Source organism: Trachinotus anak, unplaced genomic scaffold (genome assembly GCF_046630095.1).
Source record: "Trachinotus anak isolate AG129_WGS33_773 ecotype Australia unplaced genomic scaffold, CSIRO_AGI_Tana_v1 ptg000016l, whole genome shotgun sequence".
Classification (NCBI taxonomy): Eukaryota; Metazoa; Chordata; class Actinopteri; order Carangiformes; family Carangidae; genus Trachinotus; species Trachinotus anak.
In genome coordinates, this window is record NW_027273867.1 from 15,821,623 (window position 1) to 15,844,508 (window position 22,886).

Below are 22,886 nucleotides of genomic sequence, written 5' to 3' on the forward strand. Positions count from 1 at the left end.
ATGGTTTCCAGCAGCTCTCTAAAATGTATACAACAGCATCTGATTAATGGCATTTTCCAATTACATACAGCATATGGATTTGATGAACATGATGTGGTAAAAGAAATAAATAAAAATCCTCCTACATATTATGGTTCAGATTATCAGAATAAACGGATTTATTATGGAGGATTTATGAATGTATCAGCCTTCAGTAATCAGAGGAGTGCCTTAATCGCAATATTGGCAACAGTGGCATGAATGCGGTGAAAGAAATTAATTCCCTCTGCAATGATAATCAGTAGCATGTTAATACAAACAAATATATTCAATATTGACTCCCATTGACAATTTGGAATCAAATTGCAGAAGATACAAGGACAATGTCCAAAAACTGAACAGCCATATCACTTTGTCTGTGTATCTGTGAGTGTGTGTGTGTGCGTGTGTGCGTGTGTGTGTGTGTGTGTGTGTGTGTGTGTGGGTGTGTGGGTGGATGCAGATTATGTGTCTGTGTTCCAGGCGGACTGTCTGATGCTTTCTACATGTGTGTAGGAGTGTCTGAATGTGTCTGTCTGTCTGTGTGTGTTAAACGTGATCTTGGCAGGTTCCTGAGAGTCTGCTGAGCTGTGAAGAGGAGGTGCGATTATAATTTCAGCACCCCACTGTTTCCACCATGGTTATATCTGTGGATACTACCTGCTAAACCTATTTCCCTCAGTGCTCTTGCTCATAACTCTTCCCCCCCGAGAGCACAGACAGCAACATCAGGGGTCAATTTACTTCCATCTAGACCAAATTAAAGTGGGGGCAACTCCTGCAATCAGCAAGTGCACAGAAAGCTCTATTCATTCACTGAGTGTCACTTTCCTAGAATTTCAAAATGAGAGCTGCAAATTTACACTACTATTACCACCACAATTTCACCTGCTCTTACTTCAGCTATCATCATTTTTATTAGTTGTAGAATCCTTCGCTTAGTCCCTTCGCTGTGGGCCAGTTAAGTTAAGAATAGGATCCATCTCAAAGGGGAGGTCATCTAGGGGTTTCCATACAAAAGTTTTCCTATGTCAAAATGAAAACGACAGGATGAAGCAAGTGAACAAAAGTACACCATAGCTATGAAGAGGGGGTAAACCTACCAGTAGAAAGAGGCTTATTAAAAAGGGTACTCTTCATTTCACTCTGACAGACTAAAGGTTAGGGCACAACACTGACTTTTCATGATGATCATTAAAAACTGACTGTACTGACAGAATCTGTATATAAAAGTACTGTGAAGGCAGGTGAGGTGTGTTTCATGCTCAGCATGTCATTACAGAACACTTATAGTAAGCCTGCAGATCCAACTTGACAAGTGCAGTATGTTCAAACACAGCAACAAATGGTGGAGTGGACGGATGGATGGGCACATGTACCCGCGTCTTGTCTATTGAGGATATATTTGTCAATCACAAATCTAAATGAGTTTGGTTCAGAAGCCATTAAATTAAATCCCTGAACCTTCTGTGTTGTGAAAACTTCCCTGCATGGAGATGAAAATGTCATGTTTGCCAACTGATCCTCAGAAGCTGGCAATTCAAGCAGAGATAGTCCACAGCTCACGCTCAGTTGACACGACATCATGGTGCATTAAGTTAACTGGCTGCACATCAGCAGCAACATAACATTTCCAAAAGCAAAGAGACACCTTCCGTGTAACACTGTGACGGCTCGTTCTCACTGCTGCAAAACGTCTGCGAGCATTTCACACACTGCTCACATTCAGTTAAATTATTCCGTCATTAGCATTGTTGTTGATGTTGCTGTCGCTCAATTGTCTTGACAGGGTCCTTAATAACATGGGAACTTGAAGCCCAGTGGTCCGTAGTTTTCTCCACACTGCTTCACACATCTGTGTTTTTTCTTTTTATTTGTCACAATGACGTCAACTTGTTTTTATCTTGTCTTATCTTTTGAATGTTTTATTTGATTTGTAAAGTGTCCTTGGGTGTCTTGAAAGGCGCTTATGAATAAAATGTATTATTCTTATCATATTCTTATCTGAAGGCTGTCCATATACAAATATCAATTTATTCAAACCCCATTCTTCAGTTGGTATGTCCCATCTATTAAGATTAATTAAAAAATTAAAAAATTGAACTGTATACCGTATTTTCCAGACTATAAGGCGCACTTAAAAGCCTTTAATTTTCTCAAAAAACGACAGTGCGCCTTATAATCCGGAGCGCCTTATATATGGATTAATTCTGGTTGAGTTTACTGACCTCGAAGCGATTTTGTGTGGTACACAGCGCTCACGGGGCTCTGTCAAAATGTTTTAGTACGACTTTGGTAAACTACAAAGCCGCACCGCTTGCAGCATTACGGCTACCGTAGTCAGGAGCGTCGCGGAGTAATACATACTGTGCTTCACCATAATATTATGGTGTGTGTGTATAAGGACCTATAAGGAGTTATTGTGAATACGCTAACGTTTGATTTAGCGGTATCAAACTGTGTTTTTTTTTTACGTGTTACAACTGAACAAGGTTGAGAGTTATTGTGAACGCGTTTAATAAAGTTTGACTTATCTGTCTTGTTTCGCTTAATGCGCCTTATAGTCCGGTGCGCTTTATATATGAAAAAAGTTCGAAAATAGACCATTCATTGACAGTGCACTTTATAATCCAGTGCGCCCTATAGTGCGGAAAATACGGTAATCTAGAAAAAACCCTCACCCCCCCAGAGCTGATGGCTTCCCTAAAGAATTTCGACAAATGCTGTCTGCCTCCTAAACTGAGGTGCACTGTGATGAAGTAAGGTCAAAGGCAAGAATGAAAATACGTGTTGCTGTGTATATATGAGAGAAAATTGGATCCAGAAAAAGGAATAAAACTGACTGAAATCTTATGGTAGCCTAATTTTCATCATGGAGAATCAAGCCCTACACAGCAATGCACAGCATTTACCGTAGCAATCTATGGTAAGATTTCAGTTTTGTTATCTTTGGCAACAGCTATGGTGAAACATGGAAATTTGCAGGTTTGTTTTTGAAGCACACTTGGTTTAGATGCAACACACGTCACTAACTTTGTGTTAATGTCTTGTGTTCCTTGTGATTTTGCAAGTAAGTTATACCAGACACCCAGTTCCTAAAACTATAGAACTGACTTCTATATAATTTCATCAGTGGGTCATAGGGTCAATCACTATTCTTATTGACCTCATTCAACGCTAGTCAGTGATTTAAAAGACACTTGTTTGGTGGAAAGTACTGTTTTTATGTTCCCACTATATGCAGAGACAAAAATGGATAACATTAAAGTTTGTTGATGTGAATTCAATTTATGCTGTCTACTGTACTTTGTTCTGCCTACCCTATGCACAAAAGTTATAGGAAACATTAAGCAGTGCAACAGCTCCATTTGTGATTATTGTCTAATCTTTTAATGAAACTTTGCCAACAAGCACAAGTAATTGGTTTGCTGCACTGTTACTGCAAAAGCAAAATTATAGAGTGTGGCACTGATCTAAAACCCACAAGTCCTAGAATTGAATCCAATAGAGCTATATGCCAATCTTTGCAAAGTCCAATAACATGATTTATGATTACTCACAGGTATTTGTGATTTTGCTTCCAGTAATTTTAAAAGTTGTGCCACATGGCATTTTATAGTTTTGTGATGAGACATAACAGCAAATATAGTCTCTTAACTTTTATATGATCAAAAAATGTGCTGCACTGTGCAAATCATTCGGACTGTCATAAGGTAAGACATGTCATTAATTTGAGTTGCTGCCTCTCATGTCTGACATGGACAGGTCAGTAAGACAAGTCTGTAAGACCACATAAATTCACAAGCTCACCCTTTTTATAGAGAGCAGACCTGTGCTCCTCACATGAGTAAAAATAATTGGTGGATAACTCATCTGCATCTCACACTAGTCAACAGGCAGCACGTCTTCTCCATAAATGCAACAGCAGTAACTAGCAGATGACTTTGGTTTGACCTGCAGCACTTGCTTCCATCATCTTGTGTAAATTTCAAGAAGCACCACTCTCCAAAAACTCCAATTAACAGTGTCTTACATACATTGAAGGACAAATGAACAAATTAATGGATGTGATCCATATAATCCATAATCCTATTCAATTTCAGTAGGTGGGACAACAGTTGCCCTGTATTCTCAACTCTAATTGAAATGGCTTAGCCAGAGCAACGTGAGTGCTTAAATGTGTACAGTCATTTAAGTTAAATACTGCATGCATACGCAAAGGGCATCAAATTAATATTTAAACCTTGGCGGCTGGGCTTTTCTAAATGTTACCAGCCTGTTTAATTTACAGCTGAAGTGGCTTTCAGATCAGAACATACTGGTCAGGCAGACGCTGGCTTGTTTCCCATCTGCAGGCAGAATTTACTCACATTTGACTCTTAACTAATGTTGCGTTCAAACACTCGATGTCAGTCGGCGTGCATAACAAATAGTCCATATAACCTGGGCTCATAAATAATAATGACTGAAGAAATATTAGATTGTAAGGTCTCAAAGTTCCTCGACCTCTCTTTGTTTCTTTTCCTGATGTCATCAGCTCCTTCATCATCTCTTACCCAAGAAATGAAAAAATAAGAGGAAAACTGCAAAGCATGATTTTTAAAATCTAGGCTAAGATGATTTGATAGTGTTTGTGAAGCACTACAAAAATGTTTTTGTCCAAACTGAACCTGATCAGCTGTGTGAAGTCAAGAGAAATGTGTTTTGAACACAGTGACCTTCATGACATATGTAGAGTCTGCTGGCTGGATTTTAATTTCGTTGATTTCTGTTCTATAAAGGTGCAATACTGATCCAGTGACTCCAATCCTTTTATCTTTCAGTCCCTTTTATCCTTTTATTGTTCTGTTTCTTTTGATCTCAGAAACTCATTTCAGCTCAACTTCTACCAGGCATGTGGACATTGACAAGTACTTAGAATAGCCTTCTGCCCCCTTTGTTTGCTGGAGGATATACAGTAAATTACCTCCAGAAGATTGCAACAGCAAGGTAAAACATCACTTGGTAAAGCTGAGAGTTGTGATGAGGCCATATGTCAAAGACATTTGTACGATATAATTCAATAATGAAACTGTCTTCCTTTGCATTTAATTAGATCCACAATATTATCATTTGTAATCCTTGTATTATGTCCTACTAAAACATTAGTACGTGATATAACATTATGAATTAACTACTATTGTCTATAATTGCCTTATTTTAAAACATCTACTTGTAGATATGCACTTTTTCTGGACCATTATCTTCTATAATTGTGTACTGTATAACAGTTCATCAAATATATATTTAACTGTGATTGTATTGGAATGGGTTCTTGAAGAAAACAAAACGAGGTTGTGATGTACTCATTAAAATTCACAGTTCTGTTGAATCTACTGTTTTAGGAAAATTGGATGGGGAAAAAGAGAATCTCAACCAAAAATATGGCTATGGTTTTCTATTAGCAGCAAAATGGAAATTAAATTGTTTACCATGTTTTTCAAGCCAAAGAACCACTTAACTACAGCCTTATTTTTGTGAAACCACATAAAATCGAGAGGAAAACTGGCACCAAATGCAACAGAAACAAAGTGTATCACAGGAAGCTTGCCAAAGAAGAAAGGCATCTTTTAACTTAATGATTATCTATGTCGTTTGCTCTGCCTGAGTTGTTCACATGAACCTGTCTTATCAGAAAACAAATGCAAACCAGTGATGAAGTTTGTTAAGGGTGACATATTTCATTAGCTAAAGACACTTATTAAACTAAAGTGCAGCCCTGTAAGTGGGATGATGGATGTAAAAAGCCTGACAAAAGCCAACACTAGAGGCTTGTGACAAAGAAGGTCCTTTTGTAGACTTCATCTTTTTCAGCCCTGGTGTGAGTCTCAGGTTGAGCCCAACAACTACATTACTGGTAAACATGTAATCATTTACAATATTTACAACATGAATCTCTGAGATATCATTTACTTACATATCAATCGTTAGGGTGCAACATAATTGGATTACTCTGACTTAAATCCAGCTTTTGCTGCATAATTCTTCCCTTCTTTTCTAACGGTGTCACTGGAAATCCAAGATGAACAATGGAACTGGTGATAAATATCCTCCAGAGACAAAATACATTTAGCAAGGGGAAGATGACAGAATGGGAGCGTGCGTGTTGTGGTGTCAGGTTTGGTTGTGGTCGTATGGCTAAGCATCTGCTCTCTGTCTGACCTGCTGACCCTGAGCGACAGAGGTAGCGAGACAGTGAGAGAGACAGAGAGGGAGAGCGGGGTAGGGTCGGGGTGTGCGGGAAACAGACGGCCAGTGTCAAAGATCAAAACGTTTACTGTTGTCCACTGCAACACCCTGCTGAGCTTTTGTCAGATAGCTGGACAAAGGCTGCATGCCGTCACCTCTGGGATGTACTGTGCATGCAGACTTAATTTCTCTGCACATCAGACAAATGTACATTTTTTACATGTCAACAACTCAAGAAACACATTATTGTTAAATATTTTTATTATCATTATATAAAATTTCCACTTCCTATTTGTTCTCTGTACATATACATATTTTCTGCCTACAATTTGAAGTTTGAATCTGTTCTACACTGTTTAGGCTTGTCTGTGTGTCCATATTCAGAGGCTATTTTGGTGCTAATTAGTTATTTAGTATATGTGTGCATATATGGTATATATACACACATTAGCAGTGACTGTAGCTGCTTTGGTTTTCATCCCTGCCTGCCCTGCAGAGGTGTCCTCCTTTTTGTGGCATGCTGGTGGCCACCCAAGCATGAAAGCTTTTGAAAACAGCAATTTTAGAGAAGACTTGCGCTAAATACTGGTGTAAAAATAGGACTTTTGGACTCTCAGCGCAGTCGTTTGGCTGCACAGTCTCTTTGGAGTAATTTTATTGCCAACTATAAAGGACCAATTCCCCTTCACTTTTACTTGCTTTGTAAAAAGCTGCAAAAATGTGAATCAGTGAGTGCTGTATGGTGATACATAGTTTTCCAATGTTGTGACTGACACAAAGGTAAGTGGATAGTGAAAACTGAGGAGAGGAGAGGAGAAGTGAGGAGAGGAGAGGAGAAGTGAGGAGAGGAGAGGAGAGGAGAGGAGAGGAGAGGAGAGGAGAGGAGAAGTGAGGCGAGCAGGTGACAGCAGTAGCCTCCAGCTGTGAACTGAGTGCACCCAGAAACAGCCTGACAGGGCCTGCTGGGGAAATTAGTCTTCTCTGAGAATGAAGCAGACAAGCACACACATACACGTGCACACACATATATAGAGAGGCATCCTGTGCACAGAGAGAAACACACACACATACATAGACAGAATGAACAACAGAACAAAAAGGCTCCCAAGGCGCAAGCCTAAGATGGGAAATACATCATCACTCAGGAAGGAAATGCATCACCTGCAGAGCTCTGAGACTCCTAGCCAAGACAACAAGACGAGGTGAAGGTGCATATATGCATTCAAGCAAAACTGAAATGATTGTCGTCATGATAATAATTCAAATAATAACTGTCTTGCTTGCAAAGATTTAGAGATGTCGTGACATGCTGCTACTATTATTTAAGAACAAGGGACAGGAAATTAATGTAATAACATAATCAGACACTTAACTATCCTCATGAGCGTAACAGCCTGAGCAGTTGAGCTTGTGAGACTGTATGTGTTTATGTAGTGCTGTGGGTGTGATGTCAGCTGACAGCCATGTTTCTGTGGGTTTGGGGCACATGGGCATACCTGTCATCACACACCAGGTCTCAACACACACACACACACACACACACACATTCCCACTGCTGCTCTATCTTTCTCGCTCTCTCCCAATACCCATGTGTACTAGAAGTACTGTTGTTGTTTTTTTTGTTTTTTTAAATAAAAACCAAAACATACATGTTTTTTTATATGATGATTATCAAACTCCCCCATAGGATTAATTAAACCAATTACAGCGTTGAAAATACATCAACCGTCACCCATAAATGACGCTAATCAAAACTGTTGAAAAGTTAAGGTTATGTTTTCCAGTTTGACAGCAAAGAATGTAGTTGGGTTCACAGAGGGTTCATTTGTCTTGCAAACTGACGAATCAAATTACCTTCATGCTTGTGTGTCTGTGTGTCTTGTGTATGTGTTTGTTGTGCAGCTGTCTGAATCTTTAGAGGCCTGACTGGTCTTTACCACCACTAAATAAATGTCCAAATAATTAGTCTTTTCCACTAAAACAGGAATAATTAGTGGAAAGATCGAATTGTCAAAAATAACTACTGAGGCTGTACGGTAATAAGTCCCTTAAGGCTCTATGCATTAGCTACAGCGAATGCATGAATATCTTACATAACGGAAACGTTTTCTCACACCTGCACTGGCATAAATCTTGTCTAACATTTGTTTCTGGCCAAAGTTTAGTTTTTAACATATTGTATAAGATACTTGCATATTAGTGTGGAGGGCTACATTTTTGTGATATTAGAGGAGAATAAACTGGTCTGAGCTTTTTCTGTTTGTTTTAGCACACCCTTTTTCTTTGTCCACATGCCAGTGTTGCATAACTAAGTGATGCACTGAAATGATTTTAATGTTCACATGGTCACATGAGCGACAATCTCATTATAAAAATCTAATATCCATGACATGATTGCTGTATTAGATAATACCTCTGAAAAATATAAGATATTAGACAGATATAAGGGACCATAAAATATTAAAAGAAGCATCAGTAAAGTCTAATTACAGCAGATTAAGAAACTGGGATGTTGGATTGTTTGATGATGGCTGAAAATAAAAGTTGAGTTAATGATGAGTTAAATTACGGTGACAAAGATCAAAACATGTTATAAATGTGAGAAGAGCACATCATTAGTAATGTCATTGATCATATTCATGAGTTAAGATTATCATTGCTGGTACATCATTTGCACATTATTACCTACAGCAGTGCTCACTGCCTAGATGTGTTAATAATACATTTCTTCTAGTAGGTTTTAAAAGCTAAAGGTTGACAGGTTTTCCAGTCTTTATTGTGAACCAAATGACTAAAATAGGTACAAATCAAAGGCAAGGTGACAGGACTGACACCAAATTTATTTAGCTCAAGCTCATCTTTGGTTGCCATGACATCAGCATGGTTTGGTCTGTGGGGCTTTTGTGATGAAGAGAGCCCGCTTTTCTGACAATAATGAGAAATCTTTTCTGTGTCTTTATATTCTTCTTCTAATCAGCATTAATTTAATTACTCCAGTCCTGTTCTGTTGTGAGGTTGGTCTTGTAGGAATTTCATGTCACTGACAGTATGTATTTTCCCCAGAGGGCAGCACACACTCATTAAGGGCATCAGTATCTTCCTCAAGGACAGTCTGAAAGGGACAGACTGTCACCAGGGATCCAACCTTTGACCGTACTGCTGTTCATGTGTCTATCCATCCATCCTCCTATAGGCCATACAGTATTTCCCATTTTACGCCATGCCTCTGTCTTGGGTGAAAGACCTTCTCCTCCTTCTATACTGGCCATGCTGCATGTTTCCTTACAAAGATTAGAACACACACAGACACACACACACCTCACACACACACCAACAGGGAGCACCAGCTGGATATGAGACTGTCTGTCTTTGTTAATTTCTCATCTGCCTTTCTCGTAACGCATCAGAGAGAGTCTGTGTGTGTGTGTGTGTGTGTGTGTGTGTGTGTGTGTGTGTGTGTGTGTGTGTGTCTGTCTCCTGTCCCTGTACATGTGTGTGTGAGTGCAGTTGTGTGTTTGTGGTCACACCCTCAGGGTAACACATGCTATCTCGGTGTGCCCAACATATTTTTGCGTATCTATTAGTTTGCGTGTGTGTGCATGTGCCTGCCTACTCAACATGTTCACGTCATGTCCACTTCTAATCATCCCTGAAATAATGAAGAGGCTATGGAAAACTGACAGATTGTATGCATGCATGCGTGTGCCCATGTGTGTGTGTGTGCGCTCATATGAGACATGTAAAGTGCCAGTGTTCTGCAGAAGCCTCATGCCTCCCAAAATTCACCTTCTAACCAAAGAGACAGCTGATTTCCACAATCTGATGGGCGTTTAATCAGAACCTTGTTTCATATTTAGAGTACTTCATTGTGGTTTAACCAGTGCATTTGATTTGTGTATGCTTTCATATATATATGGATTTAATGGAATTCCGGATGAAATACTCATAATGGAGTTTCAGTCACAAAATACATTAAAAATATATTAGAAATATACTTCAGAGAATCATCTCTTTACGGTTAAGAAAGCAGCAGGAAGCCACCATATCTCTGATTCAATTATGATGAATTATGATTATACTTATGACACTCATGACACCATTCTGTAAATGCACATTTGCACTAGACCTTGGAGGAAAAGAACTATTGTATATAAAAAGCTGTTATGGATCCCCAGGCCCTGGAACAGTTGGAACAGCTATCTTGAGTGCAATCTCTCTTTGTTCCTATTCGCAAGGCAAAAATTATCACTTCTTTCAATTTAACAGCCTGTTGATAGCAGAGGCAGCTCAATATGTGCAAGCTGACATTTCTAAAATCATAGCAGGCAAACACAAATCTGAAATACATGAGTAGATTTGGCTCACTAGCTATTTAAAAGCACACCATTTGGGTAGCAATCTGTCTGCAGTAAATTAAATGTGTTCACTGTTGTTGGCTAGGAGAGGAAACACACATGGGAGATTAACAGAGCTGTACCCTGTGAGTACCCACCTATTACAATCAACACTTATAACAAATTCACTACGGATTGAAGCTGGGGGGAGGACAGGGGAGAGAGCAGGAGGACAGGCAAGACTGATGGAGGAAAGAAAATAGGGAAAGAAAGGCGGAGAGAGGGAAGAGGAGACAGACGTGGGATGAAAGAGAGGTGGTGATTACAAATTCAACATGGGTGGAGAAACGCAGGGGAAAGGAACTGGTGATTAAAGGTGGAGGCGCACGGACAGAGGGAAAACAGTTGAGGATGGAGCAGTGGAATATCACGTACATGAATATACACATCAAAACACGTTTGCTCACCACTCAACATGGGAGTTCCCAGTACAACTACTGTAATAACACCAAAACATGAGGATTTTCAAGGCAATGAGAAACCGAGAAAAGGGGAACAGAGGACAAATTAACTGGATAAAGGCACAGAGTGAGAACTCTAACTGGAAGTGAAATGCCTTCTAACGTTGTGAAATATCAAAGGCTTCAGATTCATTAAAAAATATGAAGCAACACACACTCACACTTGCTCTTAGAGTTTGGGGCAACCATTATCCCAAGAATTGGGTTCATATGAAAGTATTATTGTGTAGACCACAATCAGACACCTTAAAAAATAAATACAGAAAGTGCATAATATGTTCATCTTGTATATGTTATATATGTATCTCTGTTCACAGCAAATGAGGTTTGGTTTTATTTAGGGAACTAAAACCGCTTGGTTAAATATGAAAACTAACAATACTTTACCACTGGTGTCTGGTGTCATAGTCAAATCACCAACCCTTATGTTTCTCTGTGCTACATGGACATAAAACTACTTCTGGCGTTGTTCTAAAATGTTGATAGTGAAGTGAAGGGGAAGAGGACCGGGAGGTTATTAAGCAGGTGAAAAGCAAGAAAAACAAGTAATTACAAATTCGCTGTGTAGAGGTAGTAAACGGAGGAGAGGATGAGGTGGATGAAAGTCAAGAGGGACAAATGGCGAGACAATGGAGCTGTGGATGCAACAGTACAAAATGAATAAAACAAGTATAAAATAAAAACAGAGAAACAGGAGTGGAGAGTGAGACAGAGATAAAAGAAGAGAGCAGGATGAGAGGACAGAGGTGAGAGGCTGTTAATATGTTAATATGACTGTTAATATCAAAGGCAAGGGATGCACACTCAAACACGAGACTGCGCGCCTCTCTCCCCATCCCTCTCTTTCTCAGCCAGGCATCCCACCATCTTCCTCCGTTCTCTCTCTCTCTCTCTCTCTCTCTCTCTCTTCCTCAGTCACTCAGAAGTATTTATATGATCAAGAGGCTGACTGTGCCACAGACACATCTCGCTCCCTGAGAAACCGACCATAAACCACAGGACTTGATGTCTGTGTTGCGCTAATATTCAGTGTGCAAGCACTCGTCCGCTTCAGTGTGTGTGTACACAGTGTGCTAACGTGCAAGTTTATGAGGACATATCACAAGAAAAGACAAAAGATGGCTCTGAACTCACCAATTACAGATTCTATTAATTGCATGGAGAATGTCGATCGATAACTGACAGCAGAGATTGATTACTAAAATACTCAACCAGTAACTAATGCAGGTAAATGATTAGCAGTGCCATATTTATGGACAACATCAATCAATGACTTATAATCAGTATCAGAGTTGCAGACTGCACCAATCCATCTCTGATATCCAGTGATGGGTTATAAAACCTGGTTGGAGGACCATTTCACCGTGCCTGACAGCCTGTCCAATTTAACACTGATGACCAGCATTAAATTACTAGACGCTGCCAGGGGATGACTGATAAATTTCAATTTAGCTATGTTGCAAGAACAAAGCACTACATTTCCATGGCTCGTCAATATAAATTAAATGAGCTATTTTTAGCCTTCTGGGTTAATTGTGTGGTCACATGCTGGAGACCAACCTTCAGTAGAACCAGTTACAATTCCTCACCCTATTGATGACCTGATGTGGATTACCTGGCTGTCTAATTGATAATTAGTGCTAGATGATTAATCAGTGTTTGTCCTTTGATTGAGTGCTGATGAAATCCATACTGTCCGTAATAATCTGTGACAAGGTTGGTCTTACAGATAGGGCTGATGAACCATGATGTTCAAAGTTGCAGGCTTTGTAATTGGACACAGCTCTGGTTTTGATTCTGAGAGGGTGAATGTAACACAGAATACATTTAGGGTCTGGAAGACTGTTAACAAAAATGTGTGTGTGTTTTTTTTTTTTTCCTTGTGTGCATAGACACACACGTGTGATTTAGTATGTCTGGTGAGTAAATTAATCCTCTGGAGCCACAGGACAAATCTGACAGACGAAAAGAAGAGAGGAAGCTGAGTAGTGATGAGAGCGGAGAGGAAGTGCTGAGCAGAGGGAAGGAAAACAGAGGAGCGGGGGACAGGAGAAGGGAAGAGAGGAGAGGTGGAGTTAAGCTGAGCGGAGCAGCGGGGTGGAGAGGAGGCGAACAGATGAAACAGAGAAGAGGGGATCAGTGGTGAGAAGAAGAGCAGAGGACAAGTGAAGCAGTTTTTTTAGCATCTGACTTCCAGAGAAACTTCATTTGAGGTGAATTTTGTGACATCAAGTGAACATTATGCTTTTTAAAATTACATTCTCACAAGGGATTCAAACATTTACAGAAAAGATCAACACTTTTTATAATAACCTGTCACATACTGGACTATTGAAACCGTTCATCAGCCCAGAAGAGGCCACTACTTTGGAAGTGGCACTGAATCTTGTGTTAAAAGCAAGTTGAGAAAGAAATGTTTTCATCCACTGGCTACAGCAAAGTGTGAATCCATTAACGCCTATTTCATTACTTTACCGTCTAGATTGTTTTTTGCAATAGAGCTGCAGCTCCATACAATGATTGGTAACCTGCCAATGGCCAGAAGAGTCGACTAATTTACCAGTCACAGCCAAAATGTAACAGCATTTGGATGGTGGCTGGTTTCACTTTTCCAGACTTTTTTCAAAGCCTCGATGCCCAAAATGTCAGCATGGATCAAGGGGACATTTAATTACACATTTATTTACCTTTTTGTTCTGCCTCCACACTTTAAAAATGTTTTATTTTTTTGCTTGGCCAACTTCTATATCTACCTTTGACATTTTATTAATCTTAAGTGGAATTTGCATTCAACTAAAATTGTTCCTCAGCCAGATTTGACGAAACCACGGTTTAGAGTTTAAAGGCATCTGATACTGCTCACAGGCTAGACAGCCATGAGATCAGTGCCAGGATCTGTGCCCCACAAGTGTTTAAAATTAGATCTTTCATGCCTGAGGAAAACCCTCCATTCCTGTCTTTGTTAGGTCAAAACCTACAAATCACAATCTCTCATCTATCGAAGTGAACCACAAAAAAAAAACAACTTTCAAAATAGAAAAAGAGTGAAACTACATTCCTGCAGTCTGTGATGATGCAAAGCCAAATGTCTCGACGTCCCCAGTGTCGATTTGTCTAATCACTGTTGAAATCCATAGTGCTTCTGCTCAGTCAGCCTACACATGATCTCCTCGCACTGAAGGATCATGCAGACTTTACAATGACGATGACAAATGGTTCTCCATAGCTTCCACAGATGCTGGATTTTTGGAGTTTTAAGGTTTCTGTTGCATAATTTTCAATTTCAATCTTCCCCTTTTTCCTCATCAAATCTCAACACACATTATTTCTAAACAAACGACAAAACCGACCTGGCTGGATCTTACCAGAAGCTCACAGACTTTGGCATATGCTCAGTTTGAAACCACTTAATTTGCTCTGTTTCTTTCTATTGGGATAGTTCTCTCTCTCTCTTTGTCACTCAACTATCCCTTTCCTTCCCTCATTTCCTCCTTTGCTCTCTTCCCACCTTGCCTCCTGAAAAGGCCATTTTCCTCTCCCAATCTATACCCTCTTCTCGTTTCCTCTCTCTCTCTCTCTCTCCCAATTCATGTCATCCCTCTACTCCCTCCTCCTCCATCTTCCTCTTCTCAAGATACAGTGATGAATGGTCAGTTAGCTTCCATGCCACCTGACACAGCAGTGGGTGTGTTTGCATGAGCGTATATATCCATGTATATGTGTGTGTGTGTGTGTGTGTGTGTGTATTTGTGCTCACTCAAATGTGTGTGTTCACACAGCATTTCAGAACAGGATCAGAGGGAGAAACTAAAAATGGAAAGCAGAGGAAGACCAAGATACAGACTGACAAAGAAAGCAGGAGAGAGTGTGCTATACTGTGAATATTTTAACATTTTATTTCACTGAAGAAAGGAAAGAGAGGGGGAGAAAAAGAGAGATGAGGGAGGAGAGAGAGAGAGAGAGAGAGAGAGAGAGAGAGAGAGAGAGAGAGAGAGAGAGAGAGAGTGGGGGGGGGCAAAGACAGTAAGTGTGTTTTAGAGAGAGAAAAAGGGGGAGACACCACCATTATATAACATATTTTAAGTGAAATAAAGCAGAAAATGAAGAAATGATCATGGGAGTAGAAATTTGGGAATAAAATGCTGTGTAAGGCTTGGGCCTGATCACTATAAACAACTCACGTTCACTCACACTCACACACACACACACACACACTCTGGTATAAGCAGCTCACGTTCGCTGCCACAGCCCAAGAGCTACCGCAAGAATATTTATTGGCTACCAGCTCAATGGCTGTATTGAAGAGAGAAGCGGAGAGAGAGAGAGAGAAGGGGAGAGAGAGAGAGAGAAGGGGAGAGAGAGAGAGAAAGAGAAGGGGACAGAGAAAGGGGGAGAGAGAGAGAGAAAGAGAGAGAGCAAACTGAAACAAGCAGAAAATTAGGAAAGAGGTTGAGAGGCTGTTGCCGGTTCGATCCCCCTCTCTCTCTCTCTCTCCCTCCATCCTTCCTCTGAGCCAGTTTCTATTTCTCTGCTTTTCTCCCCGCAACACACCATACATCCACGCACGCACCCCCGCGCGTCCACACGCACACTCCACACTCCACACACACACACGCGGTTACCTCACAGACATCCTCGTGCGCGCGCGCGCGCTCTGACACCCTGACACACACACACACACACACACACACACACACACAGAAGCAGCCCCTCTCTGATCACTGCAGCAGGATCCACTCTCACGCAAACCGTGACTGGGGGGGGGGGGGGGGGCGTGAACGAGGGCGTGCGTGCGTGTGTGTGCGCGTGTCGCATCCCCTTACCTTGCGCACGCGAGGAGAGCGAGCAGAGGACGAGGCTCCACAGAAAGCAGCGCGTCACCGTCATCCTGTCGTCCACCCTCCTCATCCTCCTCTTCATCCTCCTCTCCGCGAGACAGCGATCCGAGCCGCGCGCGCGCTGGTTTTTTGCATCAACACATCCTCCGCGAGCCGAGCGCGAGCCCTCTGAGCTCTCACCGGGCCGCATGCTGCTTCACATCCAGGAAACGGAGGGAGAGAGAGAGAGAGAAGAGAGAGAGAGAGAGAGACAGGGAAAGAGAGAGAGAGAGAGAGACAGAGAGAGAGAGTTTTCTTTGCCCCCTCCTTCTAACACAGACTAGATAAATCCTTCATATCCCAAAAATGAATTCGGTCAACATCCACAGAGAGAGAGAGAGAGAGGGAGAGAGAGAGAGAGAGCAGCGGAGCGGCAGAGGGGAGAAGGGACGGGCGCACAGGTTGTCTCCCCGTCTTTAAATCCACTCTCCGCTGGGTTTTCACTGATGCCTGTCGTCAATATCTCTTTATTCCGTCCCGTTCCCTTGCAAAAGAGTGAGAGAGAGAGAGAGGGAGGGAGAGCTTCAAATCCGCACTTCCTCTGGGCTGCATCCCCTCTTCATTCTGAAACATCCCTCTTTCTACACAGGCTTCTTCCCTCCGTGTGTCTCTCCTCCTGTGCCCGTTCCCTACAGTATGTGAATCCTCTTTCTCCGTTTCTCGCGTATCTGTGAAAAATCCCCTCTGCTCTGTTTCTGTCCCCCTGCTGTTTATAAAAAAAAAATGAATAAAGGAAAAAAAGGACAGGTTTTTTTTTATTTCTTCTCTGGCCGGTTAACCCTCCTCTCCTCCGTCTCTTGACTTGTGCGTCTGTCAGACCTTCCTCTTCTTCTCCTCCTCTTCTTCTTCTTCCTTTCCTTCTCTCACAAACAACGGCGAGGAAAATGTATCATCTTCACCCCTCCTGAAAGCAGAGAAATCAATCACTCTTCGTCACACTCATCACCCTCTCATCCATTTGACTTCTTTTCACATAAGCATCCCCATCAGTCATTCCTTTTAATTTCCTTACCAAACAAGCCGAACCAGAGCTCGCCCGCTGTGTTGAGTCTGTCCTCTTCTAGTTCTGTCTCCGGCTCCAACGAGGAAAAGGTAACATGAAAATCCCTCCTGTTGTCAGAAACCAGAGGAGACATGCATCATCCCCTCTGCGTGGTAAACTCAGGTCTTTTCTCCCGGTGAAGCGGCTGGTGCGTCTCTTCCTTCTCCCCGCCGGTACAGAGATGCTGCCTTCAAGTGCTCCTCGTAAGCCCCCGCTTCCATTCACGTCCTTTTGGTCGGAAATAACAGCCCAACATGGGCTCTCTGTTAAAATAGGTTGCTGTTTGGGTGGATGATGGGTTATTTTAAACATCGGGCTGAGGAGCGGGTACTCTGTGCTCTGTTTGATGTTGCAGTTGTGTGAAAAGGACAAAATGCAGAGGCGTGTACTTGCACTGAGGAATCAGGGCTTGCCAAAACTTTACCTAAAGTCCGAATTTGATCAAAACAAAGATATATAAGAAACCTATAACCAAGACATATATTTGGAAACCAAATTGAAATGAAACTCCTGTTAGGATTTTAACATAATGTGGTGAGCTGTGTCTAATCATTAGTCGCAGGGACCAACCAATAATGGCTCGCCAGTCATTGCTCATTGCTCCACTTGTCTTCTGAAATAAAATCAATATAAGGAAGAGTTCAGGATTTGGTGGCAAATGATAGGTGCAGGCACTTAGGCATATATCTATTGGTCTGGTGAAGTGACACCGTTGAGTTCTTGAAGGCATATAATTGATTTTCTAGTCAATACTTGGGCATATTTAGTAAGAGTACAATTCACTCGAATGCTGACTGTTACCTGACCCTGGTTTTGCTCTGATGTTATCACAGTCACACTGAGAAACACATGCACTAACAGCACCAGAGAATAATTACCATATTCATAATGTATATGACATTACAATTAATAACATACATTGACATCTATTATTTAATGCAGTAATTATACAACAATATTACCAGTTGTTAAAACAGCTCTTATATGCGCTTTGTCACCTAAATGTCGCATCTGGCAACTCACTTATCTTAGAAATTTCTTGTATTGTACAATTCTTTAGCTAATTCTTGTCTTTGTAATAATTTCTACAGCACATGCAGGAAACAACAGCAACAGAAGAATCCTACTTGATGTCCCCAACTCAAAAATGTATCAAATATTTCAGTTTTATTGAACAGTCTTAAAATCCTTCATTGGCTCATTTCCTTCTATTCTGTCAGTCAAACTCAACCACTTCTTTCATGCTCTCAAAAAATAGTGGGGTAAAGAATTAAATTGAGTATAGATTTTCTATTAAAAAGAAAAATAGCCATTAACTCAGTAACAACAAAAATCCAAAGTGCCGCTGTGCACTTAATATTCTGTGGAAATATACAAAGTACCGAGTTCTCCAAACAGCCTGGGAGATGCATGCTCCTATCATACCACTGTGTGTAATTCATTAGCCAGTTTGGCAGCTGACATTTTCATGGTTTTAGGTGAGTTTAGGTTTGAAGATTCTTTTTCTTAAAACAGCGATAAAGTTGTATTAATTGTCACAATATAACCACAAACAGCATAGCGTGAGTAAGAAGAGACAGAAAGTTGACATACCTGCACAGTAAATAAAATGTGGAAATGTACAGTTTTGATTCTGAGATATTTGAAGTTGATTTTACCTATCGAATGAACTGCCAGGTATTTTTCCACATAGACCCATTTTTTATTTACCCACAGAGGAGGCCATTGCATCAGAGCCCATCTCCAACCATCCGTTTCTTGCTGCATGGCATGTGGTTTTCCTCCAAGGTTATGAATGGGCCGTGTTCAGACTCGAGATGAAGTTGAGTCCTTGATCTTGAGGCCATGTGAGTTAAGAGAGCTGGGAGCTAGTGGGCATAATCTTTGGATAATCCAGCCTATCTGTTTGTAGAAAGAACGAGTTTGAATTACATTGACTGTTAACAGTAATGCAGTCATTGAAAATGAAATAGTTGTTACACTATTCTTTAGAGAGCAAGGTGATTTTAGAGCAATGCACTACATTACAATGCACAAACACTGGGCATTAATGAATATAAGCATCAAAAACTATTAAAATGAAACTGAATTCCAGAATTAAATTAGACTTTTCTTTGTATATTTGTGAGTTTTTTGTCAAATCTTTTAATCTGTTCCTTATCTTTAATTTTTATAGTATCTCAATGTGCTGTTTATCTTTATCCAATAACAGAATGTAACTTGATTTAATAAAATTAATTACAAGCTGGAAAATCTCACCAAACTAACAACACAAAGGCTTTATGAATTTATTAAATAACTGGAAAACAACAATGTACTGTTGTCACACAAACAAATAAATTATGCCAGGCAAATACAAAAAACAATTTCTCAAAAGGAAAAAGAAAAATCACCATATTCAGTATCACTGTTGGTAGAAATATGAATTAAGTTAAATGGCAGGAATGTGGCTCGTCACAACATAGCCCCAGGGGAAATATGCAAACCTCATTTGGGAACCCACTCATGTTACTGGTCAATTTCATTCCCACATCATAATCAAAGTATTAAATTAGCAACAGTGCTTCTGATTTTCTGACCATTCATTCTCAGTCTGAGTGCAGCGCCAGTGTAATCTACAGCGTGTGCCTGCGTGTGTGCCTGCGTGTGTGTGTGTTTGAAATCAGTTTAGGGAATTTGTGTAAGGCGAAGGAATATCCTCACAGGTGTAGCTATATAAATGTGCCTGTGCGAGGGTTAATGAGAATATGTGTGGGTGAGTGTGCCTGTGTGCCTGGATGTGTGCAACTGTTTGTGTATATTTGTGTGAAATCTACTCCCACACGTTCCCTTAAAGCACTCTTCTGCCATCTACAGGCACAGGCTCTCTCCCTCCTCCCCTCTCTCTCTCTCTCTCTTTCTCCCCATCACAAACCGGGTGTTAATCATTCCGGCATCAGCTAAATATTCATTGCACGACTGCTGTCTTTGGGTGTGTGCAGGCATACTGTACGTACTGTCTGTATGCATGTACCTAACTGCATGTGTGTCTCAAATCCTTTGTGTGCAGATTTGTGGGCCCGACATCGGCTGTGCGTCTGCATGTTGCTTTCAGAAATCAATAAGCCATGTGTGAGGTTCACGTCCTGAGAGAGAGAGAGAGAGACAGGAAGAGAAAGAACAAGAAGGGAGAGTTGAGCGAAGACTGGGAGCTAAGCAGGGGAGAAAGGAGGTAGGGGATATACAGGGGTGTGATGAGGAGAGAAGCAGAACAGAATATAGAATAAGACCAGGGACGGGTCCCAAGAGGGAGGAAAGGACGCAAAGAGAAAAAAAGATGGCAATGTAACAAGAGGGGGGTAGGAGGGGGGAAAGAAAGGATGGGAAAGCGAGAGAAAGGGCAGCTGATGAGGAAGAAACAGTTGAAGAAAAGAGAGAAAAAGACAGAAAGACTTAGGGAGAGAGATGGAAAATAGAGAATAAAGGGAAAAATGGGAGGTACAAGCTGTAAAACAGGCAGGTTAGAGAATTGTAGATAGGGAATGAAGGGAAGGGAGGAGGAGATAGGAGGGGGATGGGAGGAGTGGCTGTGCCTAAAAAGTAAAATTGAAATGTTTGTGTGAGAGGGAGAAAGAGAGAGAGAGAGAGAGAGAGAGAGAGAGAGAGAGAGAGAGAGAGAGAGAGAGAGAGAGAGAGAGGGAAGGAGAGGGAGACAGAGAGAGAACGAGAAGGGATGACATGGCCAAGCTGGTCGCGCTGGAGAGATTTGCATGAGTAATCCACTTTCCTCAATGGTTCTTTGCAGCCGCCCCAAACAGTAGACATACTGAACAGGCAGATGTAATGTATTCAAGCATGTCCTAGAAACCCATGGAACTAAGGTTCCTATTACATCCTTTACTTTTTCTACTGTAAATTAAGCCTTATCTAGAGCATCTTACACATTATAAGCAACTAGACGACATTGACAAAACTGAACTTGTCATCTTGTCCTTATTTATTCCTTTTCCCTACAGAGTGCCACCACTGGTCCAAAAGAGATTACATATATGATTGTTATGTTTCCAAAAGTCTATCTATTTTTATCCATTACGTTCAATTGTTCTGATCTGAGCAATCAGTTTGTTTTTTATGATTTGAAATGGCGCAGCCCGTCGCTTTGGATATTAAAGTCAACAGCTGACAAGCACTTAAATGTGCAATTTCTTCTCCACATATGAAGATTATAGCTGTGATTGTGAATGGTACAATGGAACATGACAAATCTTTTCACAACCTCTTTTTATATACAGTCTATGCTTTCAACAGATTATGTTTTGTACTGTCTTTGTCACGTATCTGAATTCTCTTGAAGCAACAGTGCACAGTGCAGCAGGTGAAGTTTAAAGGAAATGATTACTAACCTAAAAGAATGAGCAGCAGAGTCCTTTTGTTTCCACTGAATGACATTTGAATATATTTTCACTCATACTAGAATTACCCTCTGACGGTTGTAGGTTTCCACCAACCAGTTCAGTTCCAGTTAATTGGCATGCGAATTCCTAACTTATGGCCAAAAAATATTTTGTGTGGTCACAGTGACCTTAATCGTTGACCAACATAATCACAGTGAAGTGAACTTCTGATATCACGGAAATAGGCATAGCAAACACCTCCTTTTTGACAAAGCTGACAGAGACATTGGCAGCATGATGGCAGTTGTATTTGTGTCTAGCCCTTAGCCTATGCACTCAACCTGTTACAGTAAATGCCGCAGTTTGCTCAAGACAAACCAGTATGACAAGTGAAGTATAACAGGCAAAAGTATTTATAGCTGTTCCAACACTCAACTCGTAGGCAGATTGAAAGTTATGCCATCATAGTTAGGGGTGAGGTGTCATATTCATTCAAATGGGGATCACGGTGCACACTGTTGATCATCCAAGAAATTCATAGAGTTGCATTAACTTATAATACATAAGAAAACTACCTGATGTAGTTGTATGAAGAATGAAAAGAAAGGGCATGAGAGAAAAGTTGAAGTCCTGTCAATCTTCTCACCTCTGCACACCTGGATAATTGCTGTGTGATTGTCTGATTGTCAGTTTCAGGAAGTTGTTTGAAAGGTTTTGGGTCAAAGAAGGGTTCAGAAGCTTTTCTACCATCAGGCAAGAACATCTGTTGAAGCATGCTGACTCCTTAAAGCTGAATACCCATTCATGATTTGTCAGAAACAGCAGTCCATTATGTGGCAATTCATTGTCCTCTTCATACCAGAATATTACACACAATGGGAGAGCATGTCACAGGGTTCGCCATTACAAACTGCCATCTGCTTACATGCCTGTTGCAAAATTGTGTATGCTTATATTCAGATGTGATCTCTCTCTCTCTCTCTCTTTCTTTTCCTTCTCTCTTCATCCACCTACCCAACAGACAGGTGAGCTGTGGTTAAAAATGGCCAAGAGACAGACACTCAGAAAGGTGCCTCACACAGATTACATGTACTGCTGAATGCTAAAATGTCATTGCCCACAGTGCCAGGATCCGCAATTCAAGCATGTTTGACATGGAGGAGACTCGGTCCAGATGGAGCAGCTATGCTTGAGAACAGCGGGACAGCAACATCCTCGCAGCAGGGTGGCGGCGAGACCCTGCCAGATGCGTATTCTGACTATTTGACTTGAGTCCTTCTGGGACTGGCATAAAGCGGTCGGCAGGCGGCTTAACTGCAGCTGTGGAATACAGGAATCCCATTTTGCAAGAAATCTTGAGAGGAGCAGCATCCAAGTAAAACAAAAAGGACAGATTTATTTATTTTTTTGTCAGTGGAGTCTGGTCCCTCAATGGGACATCCACTAATGAGGTAATTGACTAACGAGATATCCAATCAGAAGCCACAGTGCCG

At 41.0% G+C, this 22,886-nt stretch overlaps 1 protein-coding gene and 1 long non-coding RNA gene across 5 annotated transcripts in view; both read right to left on the reverse strand.

Annotated features, from left to right (window-relative positions):
* LOC139634681 (CUB and sushi domain-containing protein 3-like) overlaps positions 1-16,127 on the reverse strand; it is a 334,573-nt gene extending 318,446 nt beyond the window's left edge. For all 3 annotated transcript variants that reach the window (XM_071501310.1, XM_071501309.1, XM_071501308.1), the window contains exon 1: positions 15,925-16,127. In XM_071501310.1, coding sequence (XP_071357411.1) covers positions 15,925-16,021 — 97 coding nt within the window. In that variant the 5' untranslated portion in view covers positions 16,022-16,127. The remainder of the gene's footprint in view (positions 1-15,924) is intronic.
* Positions 16,128-16,209: 82 nt separating this feature from the next.
* The window catches only part of LOC139634683 (uncharacterized), a 118,502-nt gene continuing 111,825 nt past the window's right edge, over positions 16,210-22,886 (reverse strand). The window contains exons 4-5 of one of the 2 annotated variants that reach the window (XR_011694023.1): positions 16,991-17,088; positions 16,210-16,882 (exon numbers count right to left, since the gene is read on the reverse strand). This is a non-coding gene — a long non-coding RNA (uncharacterized lncRNA). Of the gene's footprint in view, positions 16,883-16,990; positions 17,089-17,769; positions 18,923-22,886 lie in introns of those variants that run through there. The other variant, XR_011694024.1, reaches the window with a different exon arrangement.